Source organism: Prionailurus viverrinus, chromosome D1 (assembly GCF_022837055.1).
Source record: "Prionailurus viverrinus isolate Anna chromosome D1, UM_Priviv_1.0, whole genome shotgun sequence".
NCBI lineage: Eukaryota > Metazoa > Chordata > Mammalia > Carnivora > Felidae > Prionailurus > Prionailurus viverrinus.
Genome location: NC_062570.1, coordinates 98344111 through 98361303, shown reverse-complemented (window position 1 = coordinate 98361303; position 17193 = coordinate 98344111). Strand labels below are relative to the sequence as shown.

General features: G+C 49.3%; 1 protein-coding gene across 1 annotated transcript in view; it reads right to left on the bottom strand.

Annotated features, from left to right (window-relative positions):
• The window catches only part of CRY2 (cryptochrome circadian regulator 2), a 33922-nt gene extending 17305 nt beyond the window's left edge, over window positions 1-16617 (bottom strand). Inside the window, exons 1-5 of the mRNA XM_047877950.1 lie at window positions 16339-16617; window positions 8388-8496; window positions 5460-5602; window positions 3641-3825; window positions 2812-2900 (exon numbers count right to left, since the gene is read on the bottom strand). Of these exons, the coding sequence (XP_047733906.1) occupies window positions 2812-2900; window positions 3641-3825; window positions 5460-5602; window positions 8388-8496; window positions 16339-16562 (750 nt within the window). The 5' untranslated portion in view covers window positions 16563-16617. The remainder of the gene's footprint in view (window positions 1-2811; window positions 2901-3640; window positions 3826-5459; window positions 5603-8387; window positions 8497-16338) is intronic.
• Between the last annotated feature and the right edge of the window lie 576 nt (window positions 16618-17193).

The window sequence follows — 17193 nt, the reverse complement described above, 5'->3', positions numbered from 1 at the left end:
ATTCTGTCTCCCTCTCTCTCTGCCCCTCCCCCACTCGCACTCTATTTCTCTCAAAAATAAACATTAAATAAGATAATAAAATAAAATAAAAATAGGGATACTTTTATAAAGAGATGCTTGCCCTCATCTACTATTTTGGGGAACCAGGGATAAAGATCATACACTGTCTCCCCTTTCTGGTGACAGCACCTAGTTTCCTTGCAGTGATCCAACCTGCCCTAATCTCAGTCCAACTGGGTAAAGTGGAGCCGAGCTCACCTTCTGACTCTGGGAGTAGTTTGGCAATACAAGTTTGACAGGGAGACACCCCTTCCTCGGCTGTGGTGATTGAGTCAGGGACTGTCACACGACCCGATCCAGAGTGAAATGAAAACACTCCTCGGGACTTTTCTCAGAGCTTTTAGAAAAGAGGCACACTACTTCCTCTGGTGTGCTTAGCAGACCGAAAATAAGCTTCTGGTGACCACTTTGCCACTGCTCAAGGAAAGCCTACCTCAAGAGCTCAGAGATGGAGAATGTATTCCTGGCAGCATTACTTGGACACCTGGATCCACCTACAGGCTACACCTTGGACTCCTAGTTAACTGAGTTCAAAAACTCCCTTTTTCAAAAGCCAACTTGCAAATACAAACTGATTAATAAAACTCCCTTCCTCTTTGCTCCCCTAACACTCTGAACTGCTCTTTTCCTAACCCTCAGAGTACCCTGTAATTCCTTGTTTCATGTCTATCATCTACAATAGACTAGTTCTGGAAGCGGACTCTATGCTTGCCTCATTGGGCAGTCTTTTTAGTAGCTAGGCCATCCTGACACAAGTAGATGTTCACCTCAGATTTGGAGAACTGAAGACTGAAATAAACCTCCTGAGACAAGGTCACACCCTGCTCACAGGCACCTTCTCTTCTCCTAGAATGTAGGACACGGTGTTCCCTCTGACCACCACGGAGTCTGAAGGGTCCTGACACAAGGCCCCATGACAGACCACACCCTCCAGGGGCATGTGGAAAAGGACCCTGACTTCATGATCTAAGGGGACAGCCCTCCACAAAATGCTTTTAAGGTGATGATAATCCACGAGACCATTAAGTTAGCTCTTTATATTTGTCAGTCTTATTCTAGTCCTGCCATCCCATCTGTGATCTCTACCACTCTGCCCCCTGAGCCCAGCCTGTGTTCTTGTGTACCCAAGGATCTTTGGGTAAAGCTCCTTATGTGGACAGGGACCGCTGGTCCTCCCCATAGCCCTTGGACATCAGTCTTATCCTTTTAAGTTGGTGGGGCTGGCTGGGGTGGCTGATGGTAACACGAAGACAGGGCCATCCCAAGGGAGGTGGGTCCTGTGGCACATTTTCACTGCTGGTGAGGCACCTCCAGGGCTGGGAAGCATTCTTCCCTTGTAGCTTGCCTTAGTCTCCTTGTTCCATTGTTATCACCTGGCTGCTGGGCCAAATGCCCACCCATCTGAGAATACAAAAAGTTGAGAGCCAGTCTATCTATAAAACAGCCGTGGTGGACAGGATACCAGGAGCTGACTCAATCATGAGAACCGTCTCTGCTCCTCTAGTCCTAGGGTCATGGAAGCCATGTGACATTATTAAGGAGTGCCTTTGAGGCCTCCACCTCTTTCCTTCCCCTTGCCAATTCCCACTTTGTTGGGAGGTGGACCATTTGTTCTCTGTGTCCAAACATACGGAAATCAATGCTGAGGGGGCCCAGCAAAAGGTGAGGATGGGACACAGAAACACAAAGTAATTAATCTTCTGGACTTCACTGACCAGACACCCTCTCAGTAAGGGGAACCTGTACAAAGATGAAAGAAAAGCAATCTAGTCTAAGTTTTGGAATCACATAGAACAAGATCTCACTCTACTACTTGTTAACTGTGTGACCTCAGGCAAGTTACTTATCCTCTCTAAACCTTAATCTCCTAATCTGTAAAATGGAGAGCTTAACACCTAACTTGTAGGGATGTTGAAAAGAAAATAGGAAATAATGCAAGCAGATACTTAACTCAGAAAAGCTCAGCCCAGTGACCAGCATGTGGTAAACACTCACTAAATGGTAGTCGTTATTATTGCTGTTACTGCCATCAGGAAGATTTTTCTTTTTCTTTTCGAAATTTTTAAAGATTTTTATTAAAACAATTTTTTTTTACTGTTTATTTATTTTTGGGAGAAGGAGAGACAGAGTGCAAGCAGGGGAGAAGCAGGAAGAAAGGGAGACACAGAATCTGAAGCAGGCTCCAGGCTCCAAGCTGTCAGCGCAGAGCTTGACGCAGGGCTCAAACCCACGAAGTGCAGGGTCGTGACCTGGGCCGAAATTGGACGCTTAACCGACTGAGCCACCCAGGAGCCCTAAAGATTTTTAGTTTTTAAATTTTTTAAAAATTTATTTATTGAGAGAGAGAGAGAGAATGAGGGGGGGGGGGAGGGAGAGGGAGGGAGTGCCCATGCGCACAAGCTGGGGAGACAATCTGAAGCAGGCTCCCCACTGAGCATGGATCTTCAGACCGTGAGATCATGACCTGAGCCGAAATCAAGAGTCTGATGCTTAACCGACTGAGCCACCCACATGCCCCTAAAGATATATACTTTTAAGTAATCTCTAGACCCCACGGGGGGCTCAAACTCACAACCCCGAGATCACAAGTCACATGGTCCACTGACTGAGCCAGCCAGGTGCCTCGGAATATTTCTCATTTTCAACCACTCTGAGGGAAGAGGCACTAAGGGACATGAAGCTGACTCTCATATCCTCTGCTGCCTGGATCCTGGCATCCGAAGTTGTGTGTCACAGAAACGGGGGCCATACCTTCCGTTCCAAATGCTTATCCAGGCGGGCCAGAGCTTCTGTCTCTCCTCCTTGCCAAACAGCCGGGCCAAGTCCTTCAGTAGGGAACCCTACAAGAGGAGGAGCAGGTCATGGAACCAGAGGTCAGGCCGTTTCAGTGATAGCTCAACAAGTCTCGACACGTTGTGTTCTTTGAACCTTGTGGGAACTGAACTATGTGTTCTAGGTGCTGCTGGCGCTGAGATCATCCTAACATTTCAACATGTGCCAGGTCATCCTGGTTCTCTTTCCACTGTCACGTTTTTATCTCCTTTCCCTTGCCTTCCCTCTCCTGGCCTCTCCTCATTCAAGACAGATGAGAACAATCCTGTACAGCTTGCCCTATGAGGTTGGCTAGAAATTACTGTGGTTTTCAGGTGAGAAAGGCTAATTTTGTTCGGATCAAAAAACGCGGGATGGGGGAGGAAGGGGAGAAAGGGTACAGTCAGTGACCTGAGGGGCTGACAGACCCCCTTTCAATGGAAACAATACTAGTTATCTTGGTGTCGGGGAGCCCACTGATGCCAGCACTAGACTGTGCCTGTATGTTCTGAGACAGAAAAGTACAAAAACAGGAGCATAACACAGGATGATGTATACAAGTAAGAACAGAAAAAAAGACTGGAAGGACATGCTCCAAAATCAATAGTGGTCATCTCTGGGCAGGGGGGTAACAGTGATTGTTATTTCCATTTTTGTTTCACTGTTCCTTCTATAACATCTGTAATAACATGCATCACTTTGACAAAGGAGAAAAAACCCAGTAAGTTATCTTACAAAAAAGAGGAGGTTTGGGTCAGGAAGTACGCACCCAGCTCCTCCAGGGAGGGCACGCCATAGGCTTCATCATGGTTCTCCTGGATCTCGGCCCTGCAGCTCTCCATCTGCTGGCTCGTCACGGAGCCCACGGGCTTCTTGGGCAGCTCCATGCGGCTGATGATGGCCTGAAAGCGCTTGTAGGTAAGGGGTGGCTTCTGCCCGTTCAGGTCGATAATCCTGGGAATCCCAAGGCACACCTGATGTCACGCATGAGGCCTTTCACTTCAGGTCCCTGCCCTCCCAGAAAACGGCCCAGACTTGGAAGGCTTGGAGGGTGGCTTTCCTCATCCACTCACAGGTCCCACCTCTAAGAGGAAAGGAAGGGGCAAGGGAGGCTACATCTCCATTTTACCGAGAGGGAAAATGAAGCCCAGAGAGCTGGAGCAGGTGCCTCAGGTAATGGAGCAAGGCGGGGCCAAAGCTGGGACTCAATTCCAGGTTCCCTGGTGTCGACGTGGAGCCTCCTAAAGACAGAGACTGACCGTATCTCTCTAATCACAGAAAAATCCCCGCTAGCCTTCTTGGTACTCAGCCTGTGTGTCCACGCCATGGGAATCCCCACGGACCTTCCTGTCTTTCCCGGCATAAGCCTTCAGGAAGTCCTTTGACAAGAACTGCAAGCATGTTCTCCTGTTGAAAAATCATTCCCTTCTTGGTCCCAATTTGTTAGAACAGAGACATGGAGAACAGACTATCTTTCCTAAATCAGAGATCGGGGCTGCGGTCAATAGCAGTAACTATTTAAAGGGCGTCTGGCAGTTCTCAAAGGTTTTTGTTGTTGTTGTTGTTTTCACGAGCAAGGGAAACAGAGACAAACTCAGGTTAAGGAAAGAAGATATAGGACTGAGGAAAACTGAGGCCGTTTATACAGAATGCATTGGGGTGGCCTGGAGCCAGATTCCCCGGGCTCTTCCTGTTGGCCAAGAAGCAGCTTACGCAAGAACTGGCTGGCTGGGTAGGTTCACTGGGGATGTGAGGTTGGCTGCTGCCCCTGCAGTCACCTCCCCTTTGGCTGGCACGTGGCAGGAGGAGGAGCTCCACACCCAGCCGACCCTCCTGAGAGCGAGCTCACGTGCAGAGATGTGTGACCTGGCCTCCTGGCAGCCACCACTAGCTTGCGGGGGGGGGGGGGGGGGGGGGGGGGGGGGGGGCGGCGGCAGGGAGCAGGGATGGCTGCTCTTGGCAGCAAAAGCAGCGGCAGCAGCAGGAGGGTGACAGCTCTGCCAGGGGAGGGGAGGGGAGGGGAGGGTTTCCTCCTAGACACTCTGAAAGCACACAGGCCTGTCCCTAGGGAAGGAGGCTGCTCTGTAGTTATCAGCCCCCCGCAGGGATCTCTAGAGTCTCCTGCACAACATCTAAATACATGGCCTGGAAACCCAGATAGCCAGGGGAGCCCGGGGAACTCACATTAGATACAGAAATTGGGTATATGAGAATAGAGCTCTGTCAGGAAGGTTACCAGGTAGGGTCCACTGAGGTCAGACGGCAGCCTTTCAGGAGCAGGACACAAGTGGGAGTGCGAGTGGACGGGACAACAGATTAGGGGAAGATCTGTGAAGACCTTGCATGGGGATCCTCACTGCTTCCATCCCTCGGCCTTAGTGAGCCTCTTTGCACCCAAATTGGGTACAGCTCTTTGTGATCTGTTCCACAGGCCCCAACTCGGGCCCATTCTCTTCCAGATTCTAGAAAATGCCATACCTCATGTGCCAGGTGGCTCTATCGGTAAACCTCCCAGAGATCTGCTCAGCCGGGGCCAGAACCACCAACTCCCATAATTGGCAAGCTGAGCCCAGGGACCCATTTCTCACCTATCCAGGTCATAGAGAGTGTGAGAGTTCTCAGTCACCACCTCCACACCGGCCTCCTTGGCCATCTTCATGATGGCTGCGTCACGTTCTTTCCCAAAAGGTTCAGAGTCGTATTCAAAGGTCAAGCGGGTCACCCCCCATTCCTGTGGGGAGAGAATCTGTTACGCTAAACACTGTTTGGGGAGGAAAATGAAGCAGAGAACTCTGCTCCTTCCTTACAGGAAACGAATCTGGAGACCTGTCAGAGTGGGCTGCAGAACAAAGGGCTAGGGACAAAGATTTGAACTGGAAAGCCAACAATCTGAGGTTCACAGGTTTGAGGAGAGCAGGTCTTTGAGGTGAGGCCAACAGCATGGCAACAGTGGAGCCCGAGACTGGTGGAATTAAGAGAGAGGTGGGTAGTCCTGTATGCTTGCTGGGCCCTGGCGGCAGGAGATTGCAGCAAGTGGCTCTAAATACAACGCTCCCAGGGGAGGCCTACTGGTGGAGACAGCGCCCAGCATGCCTTTCCCGGAGCTCCTCAGGGCCCTGCAAACTTCTGCCTTGGTTTTCTTGGCAGACTTGTGCTATGTGAAGTGTCCTAATGGTTTCCACGGCAACAGTCCTGAGGCCAGTAGCAAACAGAGCTAACAGGCTCTACCTAGCTCTCTCAGCAAGTCGGGGAAGGAGGCGCAATTCTTAGTCCAGAGGTCAGAGAAATCAGACCAGAGGGGCCACATGCTAAAAAACAAAGGAATTCTTTTCTAAGTCTTTAGTGTTTTCTAGTAGAATTTTCTAGATTTCCTTGCAATACTGGGAGAAAGCTGGCCCAGTAAAAGATTGCACAGATAACTCACAGAAAGCCCTAGAACATGACTGTCAAGAAGAAATCCATATTCCAACCAAAGTCTCTGGCCATGGTCCCTTAAAACTCTAACCCCCCAGGGCAAATGCCCTTTCCATAAGGGACCTGACTCGGCTCTGTCTGTGGTGTGGGTCCTGAGAGGGCTGACTATCCCTCATCTAGGATAACAGGACTAAACGTTTATTGAGCCTTTACCATGAGCCAGGTACCATGTTTAGCAATTCATATAGATGACATTGCTAAATACTCATAACTCTGTGGATAGTAATAAAATATTATTAGATGCCACCTTCTCCAAGAAGCTTTCCTTGACCTTCTCTTTCAATAGGATTTTCCCGCACCTGGCGCTTTTTCCATCACAGCATTTACCATATGGCAATGAAGCTGCCCATTACTTGTCTATTTCCCACATTAGCGTGTGAACTCTCAGAGCAAGAATGCTGTCTCATTCATTACCCTAGTACCTAGCAGGGGGTCTAGGACATACTAGAAGCTCAATAAATATACAGTAGTCACCTCTGATCTGAAAGGGATGGGTTCCAAGACCACCAGCGGATGCCTGAAACTGCAGATAGTACTAAACCCTACATACAGTACTGTTTTTTTCCGACACGTACTTACCTATGATAGAGTTTAATTTGTAAGTTAGGCACAGTAGATTAACACAACTGTAACTAATAATAAAAGAACAATCAGAAAATATACTGTAATCAAAGTTATGTAAATGTGGTCGCTCTCTTAACATACCTTATTGTACTGTACCCACCCTTCTCTTTGTGATGATGTGTGAGATGACAAAATGTCTGCATGAGATGGAGTGAGGTGAATGATGTGTTAGGCGACTAATTGACCGTCTGACATATAGTCAGATCATCTGCTTCCAGACTACAGTTGACAGTGAGCAACTAAAACTGCAGATAAGGGGAAGGAGGACTATTATATGCTGAATGGCTGAATGAATGATCTATCTGAATTTCTGGGCTATTGCTGGGTTAGCCTCTGAGGTGCTAGGAGGAGAGGAGACGGGGGACACAATGCAGAGCAAGAAGCGAGGCACATGTGTTTAACGGTGTGGGGGTTAAGAACACAAATCTGGAGTCTGAGAGAGGGGCTCAAGTCTTAGATCACCGCTTAGCTGCATGACCATGAAGTTATTGTTCCCTCATCTATAGAACAGGGACAGCAGCAGATACTCTTAGGCGGCTATGTGAATTAATACATGTAAAACACTTAGAATGCTGTTTGACTCATAGTCTGCCCTCAATGAACGCTGGTTATTTTCAGCACTATGTGATTTGTGTGTGTATGTGTGTGGGATGTGGGGAGGTGAAGTGAACGAGAAGGTATTTAGTAAGCTGCTTGTCTTGACATGAGACCTCTCCTCTGGTCTTTCCCCCCAGGAAGAGTAGGGAAGGGAACTGGGGTGGAAAGGGGCATAAAAACAATCCTGCACTGCTGTGGATGAGGACAGACTGTCCTAGAGCTCTCTGTCCGTGAGTACATTTGCCTCTGTTTGGACCTTGAAATGTGCTTTAAAAAGAAATGGGCTGGGGGTGGGGGCAAGTGGACTGGCTACCTGATAGAGCAGACAGAGGCCTACATGGTACCCAAGTGAAGATTTGTATCAATCATTTGCCCCAGGGAAGGCAGGGAGCTCCCTCAAAAGGGCTGATTTTGTTCCCAACAAGAACACAGCAAGACAGGAAACACCCTGTGCTAAATAAAAAGGAAAACTTGTCTTCAAACTCCTGGCATAGGAAGAGCCCTAATAAATCTTGCTGGCTTGAGCCAAGAAAACATCTAAGGAAGCCAGTGGCATCCGGGGTGGAATAACTCGCCACATCCCTTGTCTGGATTGAGCTGGGAACTTTCCAACAAGACAGTGGTTTCACAGAATTTTTCCTTTAACACAGTTTCCATTCTGTCGGCAAGCTGATTGGCTTTGCTCCCAACTTCCCTAGAGGCAGCAGTCAGAGCACGCTGACCGGTTCCATTCTCTCAGTCAGAACATCACCTCATTTAGTCTGCGGGGACACTCTGGAGAACAGAATCTCACCGTCTTCTCTAGGACTCTGCACACGTACCTTGAATAGCCTTGGGAACACGTCAGCGGGCTGTCCCCGGACTACAAACAGGCGAGAGTTCAGTTTCCTCAGACTTGTATCCAAATCTTCCAGAGACTGAAGTAGGAACCTGCAGAACCCACACAGGCCTTTTAGAGGTGACATAATGAAGAGGCATTCTTTTTCCTAACAAAGCAGGGGGAAGCTTACACTATGCTGAACAAGTAGCATCATTAGTACCAGGACCAGAGAGACCTGGGCACTACTCCAGCCATTACTTAACCTGTTTAGCTTTTTTCTTCTAATCTGGAACATGGAGCTGATATCGGTACCGAGCTCCTAAAATTGCTAAGAAAAGAAAATCAAATAATGCGTGAAAAACATTTAGTGCAGTGCCTGGCTTATAGAAAGCCTGGGACAGATGTGAGCTGCTCCTCCTCGGGCTCTTTCTCTGTGGATCTGAGGGAAGTCACTTATTCCCTTGCAGCCTCGGGCCCTGTGTATGAATATTCACCCATTGTAAGGCTGCTGTGAAAATCAAAAGGGAGAACAGGGGAGAAAGCCATCTGAAAAATAAGAGCAATATTGTGTGGAAGCCTGAGGTCTTACCAGAGAGGAACAAGACTGCGAGAGCCCTGGCAAACCCTACCTCCCCGAGCCCATCGGACCCCTGCCTTGTGCATTCACGCTCTGGGCGGCACCTGTCTACCTCTGCACGCCCATAGCCTGGGTGGGTCCCCAGTTCTCAGGGTTTTGTTTGGCAGGTGGTTCATTCTCCAGGCCTCCAGCTGCCAGATTCTCACCCTAAGAGCGAGAAGGCCTTAGAAGGTACTTCTCTATAGGATACCCTCACATGCTTTTGGGGGTGGGGACCCCAGATACTCAAGAGACCTAATCTTGAGAGCTGGATCACCACGGGGAAGGAAAAAGCATTTGCTGAGTGCCTTCGGTGTTCTATTTATTATTATGATGTGACCGCAAACATTCATTTACTGTTCGGTTAGGCACAACCACCTTTCTGAGAAATCTATCAATACCTTTTTATGACGTGTTTTTTTTTTAAGTTTATTTAATGTATTTAGTAATCTCTATGCCCAACATGGGGCTTGAACTCACAACCCCAAGATCAAGAGTCGCATGCCAGCCAGGCACCCCTGACATGTGTTTTATTTTTAAATTAAATGAAATCAACATTTTAAAGATAACTATGTAATTCAAAATTCAAGTTGTAAAAAGTTCACATGGTAAAAAGTCTCCCCTTTGTCCATGAGGGATTTAATTCCCCTCCACAGAGACAAACAATGTCATTGTGTTATTATATATCCGTTATGCTTTTTGACGTGTTTTCTTTTTAATTCTCTCAATACATTTTGAAGGTAAATATCTTCATTTTATAGTGAGGAAAATGAGACACTGAGAAGATAATTAATTTGCTTAAGATCATAATCGTTAAGTGACAAGGCTGGGATAGGAACCTGTGCCCCATTTCTTTTTTTTTTATTTTTTTTTTAAATTTTTTTTTTTTCAACGTTTATTTATTTTTGGGACAGAGAGAGACAGAGCATGAACGGGGGAGGGGCAGAGAGAGAGGGAGACACAGAATCGGAAACAGGCTCCAGGCTCTGAGCCATCAGCCCAGAGCCCGACGCGGGGCTCGAACTCACGGACCGCGAGATCGTGACCTGGCTGAAGTCGGACGCTTAACCGACTGCGCCACCCAGGCGCCCCCCTGTGCCCCATTTCTAAAGCCTTTTAGTGACACGCCCGACACTCTTCCAGGGGCTGAGAGGCTGCCAGACCTCATGTGTTCGGAATCTCTCTGACAAACACAAACCTGACTATAGGCAACTCACTGACACTCTGATCTTCCTCAGGAACTAAGCCCTGACAGGTCAGCCTGGTTCGCAGATACCACTGCTATCTATATTTTGGTATCTCCCACCCATCTCTGTCAATGACGGAAATCACTAGGGTTTTTTTTGAACGCAACGAAACCCTGTGCCTCTTCCGCAGCACACATCACATCCCCCGACGACTGCAGACTCAGAGAAGCAGCCACCGTTCCCAGGCTGCCAACTAGAACCAGTCCCCACTGCTGAGTCTGACGTCTGCGACATGACACTCCCATGGCAGCGAATGCCACAGACCCACATTCCAGCATGAGCAGAGTCCTGGGCTCAGCCCAAAGCATCATGCCAGCCAGCAGAGACTCTCCAAGGCGATGGGAATGGAGACTGTTGCTTCATGCAAACCCAAAGCTCCGCCTCTGTGAATTTCTGTTTTTGAAAAACTGACGCCCTTAAAAAAGGAAAGCTAAGCCGGGAGTGACGCACTTGTGTCGGCCTCCTCCCAGGCTGCACCATTCCTCTCAAGAGGAAAATAGGAGAGACCCATGTAAATAGCCTCATGCCACCTGAAACCTGGGCCCTGCCAGCGAGAATGCTGCAGGTGACTGGAGACCTAAATTCCACAACCTCAGGGTAGAAGGTCCTTCATCTGCGGCTCCCAGGAATGTCCTCGCCATGCACTTCGGTGGCCTCCTCCCTCACAGTCCCCCAGGCTGCACAGGCTTTCAATCTGAAGCTATAAATAAGGCTGACATGCACACGAAAGCTAGCTTCCAGCTGTTTCTACAGAACTTTATTTCCAGACCTCATTTACTGAAAGGAGAGATTCCTTGCAGCGGCTCTCAAGTAAGATAACCCCACGAGAACCCTTTTCTTCTTTGACATGAGATGTCTACAGCTGAAGCAGGAAGCAGAAGGCCCAGTTCTGAACTCAGCAACCAAATGATAATAATGACAACAGCAACAACTAACATTTGATGAGCATTTACAATGAACCCAGCACCAGTCTACTTATTTTACATACATTATCTCATTTAATTCTCAAACTGACCTATGAGGTAGACACTATCATTATTCCCATTTTATAGATGAGGAAACATTATTCCCATTTTATAGATGAGGAAACCGAGGCACAGAGTGGCCAGAATTCAAACCAGGCCGCCAGGCTCCACTGCTTCTTGACCAGGACTTACGATGTGAGTGCTGAGGCTGTGCTGTTCAAGACGCAGCCACCAAGGAGAACCACAGCCAACAACTTTGCTACCAGATCCTTGCTCCTCTGAGGATCAATGGCTGTGAATCTCCCAGAAGCTTGATGAAATGCAGAATCCCAGACAGACCTCCAGCATCAGAATCTGCATTTTAGCAAGAGCCCCTGGTGATTCCTTTGCACACTAAAGTTTCACAAGCACTGTTCTAGAAAGCTGAACTTCACTTCTAGCTTCTGTTTACAAGTTGCCTTTCTTTGCTTCTAATTTGTTTCTACTAAACTTTCTCTGAGATCCTGGTTTCTGCCTCTTCTTTGGTGCTCTAGATATGCTTTGTTACTTCCAACTTCCCCCCTGAGTCCAGCCCTACAGGGCTTCTCCAGGAAGGAGGTTTCAGGATGGCCCCTATAAGAGGCAACAGGCCCCCTGGAGCCCCAGCCTCCAGGCAGCCAGAGAAAGAGAAGCCACTGCTATGGTGGCTCACCTCACCTGCCAGGTGACAGCTTTGCATAACACCAAAGAAACAGGGAGCTGCACTGCTACTGGGCAAAGGTTCACTGGGGCCGGTGTGTGCATTCTTTCACTGGAGAGAATTTTGGGCCTTTTGCCCTCCTTTAGAGCCCTCCTCTCCACATGGCCAGTTTCTCTTTACTCCAATAAGGGTGGACTCTAAAGAACACTGGCCTGTGCACTGGAGATACCAGTGTTTGGGGCTGGCAGCTCACCCTTGGCAGCTCTAAGCTGAGCTCACATGGCCGAAATTTAGAGCACACGGTCCTATGTGAGCAGTTAAAGCTCACCCTTAGGATTAGACAACACGTGCAACTGAATTATATTACGTAAGTGCTCTGGAGCTAGAGGCAGACAGAACTGGAGAAGGCCAAACAGGGACTTCCAAAAATACAGAAAGGACTCTGTAATTCAGGGACTCCATGGGGCTAGCGTTTTAGAATAAGACAGGCGGATTTTTAGAGAAGACCTTCCCCAGAGATGGAAGATTCTGTGTTGAGGAATATTTTATTTGCTGTTAATAGGAGGAGGGAGGATGACAGTGAACTCTTTTTTGGGTCCAGATTGCCCTTGACCAAATTCCTCTGCTTCAAGCCAAGGTTATCTAACTACATGATGATATCATAGGCCTGCCCAGACTGACTACCTAGGATATTAATAGAAATTAATTTATCCTAAGTCAGAGAGTATAAGTCCCATGGAAAAGGATAGCCTAACTCCACAATCCATAGCAGGGATTGATCTCTCACCATCACTCTGAAATTAGGAAAGAATAAATATATTTTTATCTGAGAGAAAGATGAAGGTTTTTATCCCCTTTCCGGCAAATGGAAACATTTCCTCAGCAGCAGAACAGTAATGTGACTCGCTTGGACACCAGTGTGAAGAGCTCAGAGAAACTCACATTTCTCCCCCAGTAGACTACAATGCTCAATCCCCGGCTTGCTGACCGAGTTCCAGGGAAGAACCCGCTAAATCGACAGTCTCACAGTGATTAGCTCCCAGCACTGGGATGAGACACACTTGTTCTCATCAGGCATGCTGGGGAGGTTCCAGTTCACCTCACTTATTAATTCTGAACTATACAGGCTTATATCGTATTTCTACCAACTCCCCCTGTCCCAGAAGCTCCTGAATGAACCTGCAGCACAGAGCTAGGGAGAAAATGATTTAAATAAAGGTTTTAGTGAATTGTTGCCAACACCCGATCTAAGTTGCAGGAGCAAGAGGAAGGCAATACCCATTTTTAAATCCAGAAGCTGATTACCAAACCCCCCCCCTTTTTTTGGGTGGTCCTCACTGCAGAACCTCCTTCCAAATGCAGCAAGTTTGGGGAAGGCAGGGCTGGGGAAAATGGCAAAGGATTAAGCCAACTAGCGCTTGATGAGAAAAAAGTCCTGAGGCTTACTGAGCTACAATTAGCCCATCACCTTCCCACTACCACCAAGGCGAGGAGTATGCTAGCCCTTCTGCTATGCTAATAAATATACAGATTTCTTGGTTGCCTTTCTCTGTCCTGTCTTACTCTTAGAAAGTGCCATTCATGGTTATTTTAATCTGATTCATCTGCCGAAAATGCTATGCGGGAGTAAGTGTAGGAAGTGCAGGAAGAGAACAGAATCTCGGATCTCGATTCCCCCCACCTCTTGCAGATGGCCCACGGCCCACCCTTTCTCGGGAGGCTTCTCTGAGACAGCAACTGAAGTATCTGCAGAGCCGGGATGTTATGCTGGAGCACAGTTCTCCCAGACGACTCCCAGAGCCAGAAACAGCCGCTGGAAGATTACACATATTGAAGTTATGCAGGGGTACGGCTGGCTCCATCACTCTCCCAACCCCCAACCGAGTGTGTGAAACAGTCCCACAGCTCCGCCCTGGATCTGACCACGGGAGCAAAGTGGACGATGGGGGTGGCAGCAGTGCGACTGCTTCCAGGTCCAGGAGCAGTTATCGTATTCGATCTGTCTTGTGTTTTTTCACCTCTTCCTTCTGAATGCCAAAGCTAATTAGCCTCCCTGCCAATGCACTGCAACACATCTCCCAAGCTGTCGGGCTTGAGCCTGTGGTTCTCAGGCTTCACTGCACATGAGAGCTTTAAAAACCCTGATGCCCAGGCCGTAACCCAGAACCATTAAATCAGAACTGGGGGAGAAGGAAGTCCAAGCATCTGTTAAAGATCTTTTAGTGATTCCCATGTTCAGCAAGACAGATGCTGCTCTGGTCCGTCCCCCTATTTTATTTATTTCGTGGCATTCAGTTCTCCTGAATCACGATTGTTTACTTGTCCTCCTTCACTAAAATGTAGGCTCCAGAAGCTCTGGACACCACAACGGCTTGTTCATTACTATGTCCCAGCAGCACCCAGAGCGGCGCCTGGCAGATTTTAGGCCCTCATTAAATCACTGTTCGATTAACATCTACATGCCTACACGGCCTTTGACTTCAGGATTTAACTCGGGCATGCGAGCTGCCACGTTCCTCTTCTCCTTCCCTTGTTCAAAAGCACAATCACAAAAGAGTGACCCACAAAAATCCATACACACCTAGATCCTAGCAAACCTGCGTTTAAACAGCAGCAGCGGTTTTGGTGTTGAGTTTTAATCTCCACTACCACATACGTGTCAGCAGTCTTATGCGATGTCCCCCAATATCCGGCAAAACGAAACGAAACAAAACAAAACCTCTTTCATGACCATGCAACAAGCAGGCGGTCAGACTGTATTTACTATGCTCTAATCGGCACACTGCCATAAGGAGAGGGGCAAAGTCTGAGGTCTTGTTTAACGTCCATACTAGGGACGGTCATTTGAGGATGTTTGTCAAACCCAACCTCCTATCTATAGAAACTGGAGCAGAGGCAGAGCAATAGAACAGCCCTGAAAACTGTGTGGGCAGGCTCTCCACAGGACTATCTTTAGTTGTTCTCTCTACATAAATGGGGCAGGAGGGGGCATTTAATAGACCCACTGCTAGGGGCACTCATTCTCCTAGCAGGGCACATGCCTTGGAGAGGCAAAGAATGGTGAGCTGACAGCCACTGTATCTTGGGGATAACGCTGCCCACCCGTTGCAACAAGGCCACAGGCAAACATTCCCCAGAGCAACGCAAACAAACCAAGGGACAGCTGCGGGGTGTTTTAAAGAGAGATGGGTACACGATGTCTCCAAACCTCTTGGTTTTAAACCCTGGTTACAGAGAAAAGACATCAGCTACCTATCTGTTAATTATGATTCTGTCGACTGCATTTTCCTGGGAATCATCAAAGGGGGGTCTCCTTGATATCACAGCTATCCTGGTCCCTAACCTCAGCGCATCAGTGGATAAAAATCTAATGTATAGAGGCTCAACTGTCCTTTAAAATTAATCTCATGAGAAGAGGAGGAAGCAAGTGACACTTTGGTTCCTCTTTCTTTCTTCTTTCTTTCCTTTTCCTTCCTTCCTTCCTTCCTTCCTTCCTTCCCTCCTTCCTTTCTTTTTTTTAAATCCTAGCAAGCTCATAGCTAGCGGCTGAGGGAATTCTCCAAAATGGGTTAGCATTTATCTAATGCTAAGCCAGAGCATTTGGAACGTGGCAGCTCGCATGCCCGAGTTAAATCCTGAAGTCAAAGGCCGCGTAGGAATGTAGATATTAATCGAACAGTGATTTGATGAGGGCCTTAAAATCTGCCAGGCTCTCTAGCTCAGGACACACAGTGCCTCTACCTGGACAAGCCCTTGGTGTTTTTATCATAAAGGGTAGACTGCACCTGCCTTATCTAATGCTAAGCCAGAGTCTCTAGACACCTCGAGAGGCAGGAAGGTTTTGGTGGAGGGAATTCAAGCAAGCCAGCTTAGAGATGACCTTCAGGAGCCCAGCAGTGGGCTCTTTACTTGAAGAAGGCCAGAGCACCTGGTGCACTAGGACTCAGAAACCCGTCCGTCCTTGCCCTCACATCACAGTATCTCCTTTCCGCCCCTCCCAGGGCACACCCCTAAGAGCCCTAGACCAGGAGTCCCTGCTCTGCCACTCCCTGGCTGCCGAGTCTTTGGGCAGGCCAACTTGTGTCTCTAGGCCTCAGGAGTCCCTGATCAACGGAGAGAGAGCACGATCTCTGTCCCGCAGGAATGCTGTGGGGCCCCAAAGGGGCTAACACACAGTGCGAACGCGGCCGTCAGAGGTCGAGCCCTGGCCCACCCAGGCCATTACTGAGATGACGAATTGCTTGCCCAGCCCTGGCTTCTCCCTTCTGGAAACCCGGTTCCGTCTCCCTGTCCCACCTCCCGCAGGCCGGGGTCTTCCGGCCGTGGGGACTGAGGGGCAGAGCCTCCCTGTCTATGGGGCGGAGGCGACCCGGGCTGTTCGCGGGCGCCCTCGGAGCCAGGCCGCTGCCCCCCGGGCCCCGCGACCCGGCTCTGGACCCCCTTACCTCCAACGATTGATGCCCACTGAGGAGGAGGCCGCGAACCAAGGGTCCAGGATGTAAACGCAGCGTACGCAGCGCGCCCCGCGCACGGCCGCCAGCAGCGCGGGGTTGTCGTGGAGCCGCAGCCCTTTGCGGAACCAGTGCACTGAGGAGGCGCCATCCGCTCCGGCTGCCGGCGCCGGGGCCGCAGCCGCCGCCGCCGCCGCCGTCACCACAGCCGCCGCCATCACTGCTCAGACTACTCAGGCCTCCGCCGCTCCGCCCCCGTCGGCGCCGCGGGCCCCACCTCCGGCCCGCCCAGTGACCTATGACGTCGCCGCTCCTCACCGTGGCCCCGCCCCCCGAGGCGCTAGAGTCCCTCTGCTATTGGTTGGGCGCCTCCCGCCGGGCGATTGGCCCAGCGACGCCGAGTCCGGCACCGCCCCCTCACGTTCCCACCATGTGTCGGTCGGGCGCTTTGGAGGTGGCGGGCTGGGCTGGTGACGCAGGCCGGAGATCCCTGCAGAGGTCTGGGCGTGGAAGGAGTCTCGAGGCACAGCGGATTTCTCACTTGCGTCCTGTTCTAAACCTGCCGCTGGAAGCGGTCTGGGCTGGTGGGGAATTGCTAATGACTCCAGCCAGTGACTTAACCAGCATCATCTGCTTCTACCTCTGTTACATCATCTGCAACATTCTACTACAGCGACCATTTATTGAGTCCATTTTATATACCAAGCAACGTGATAATATCCTTACGTAGACTATCTCATTCACTATTCTTAACGCAGCCCGCTTGTGTTCACTCAACAGACCTCAGTGAATGAGCTGCTATTATTCTCAATTTAGAGGCAGAGAAATCTGAGGCTGCCACAGTGGAGT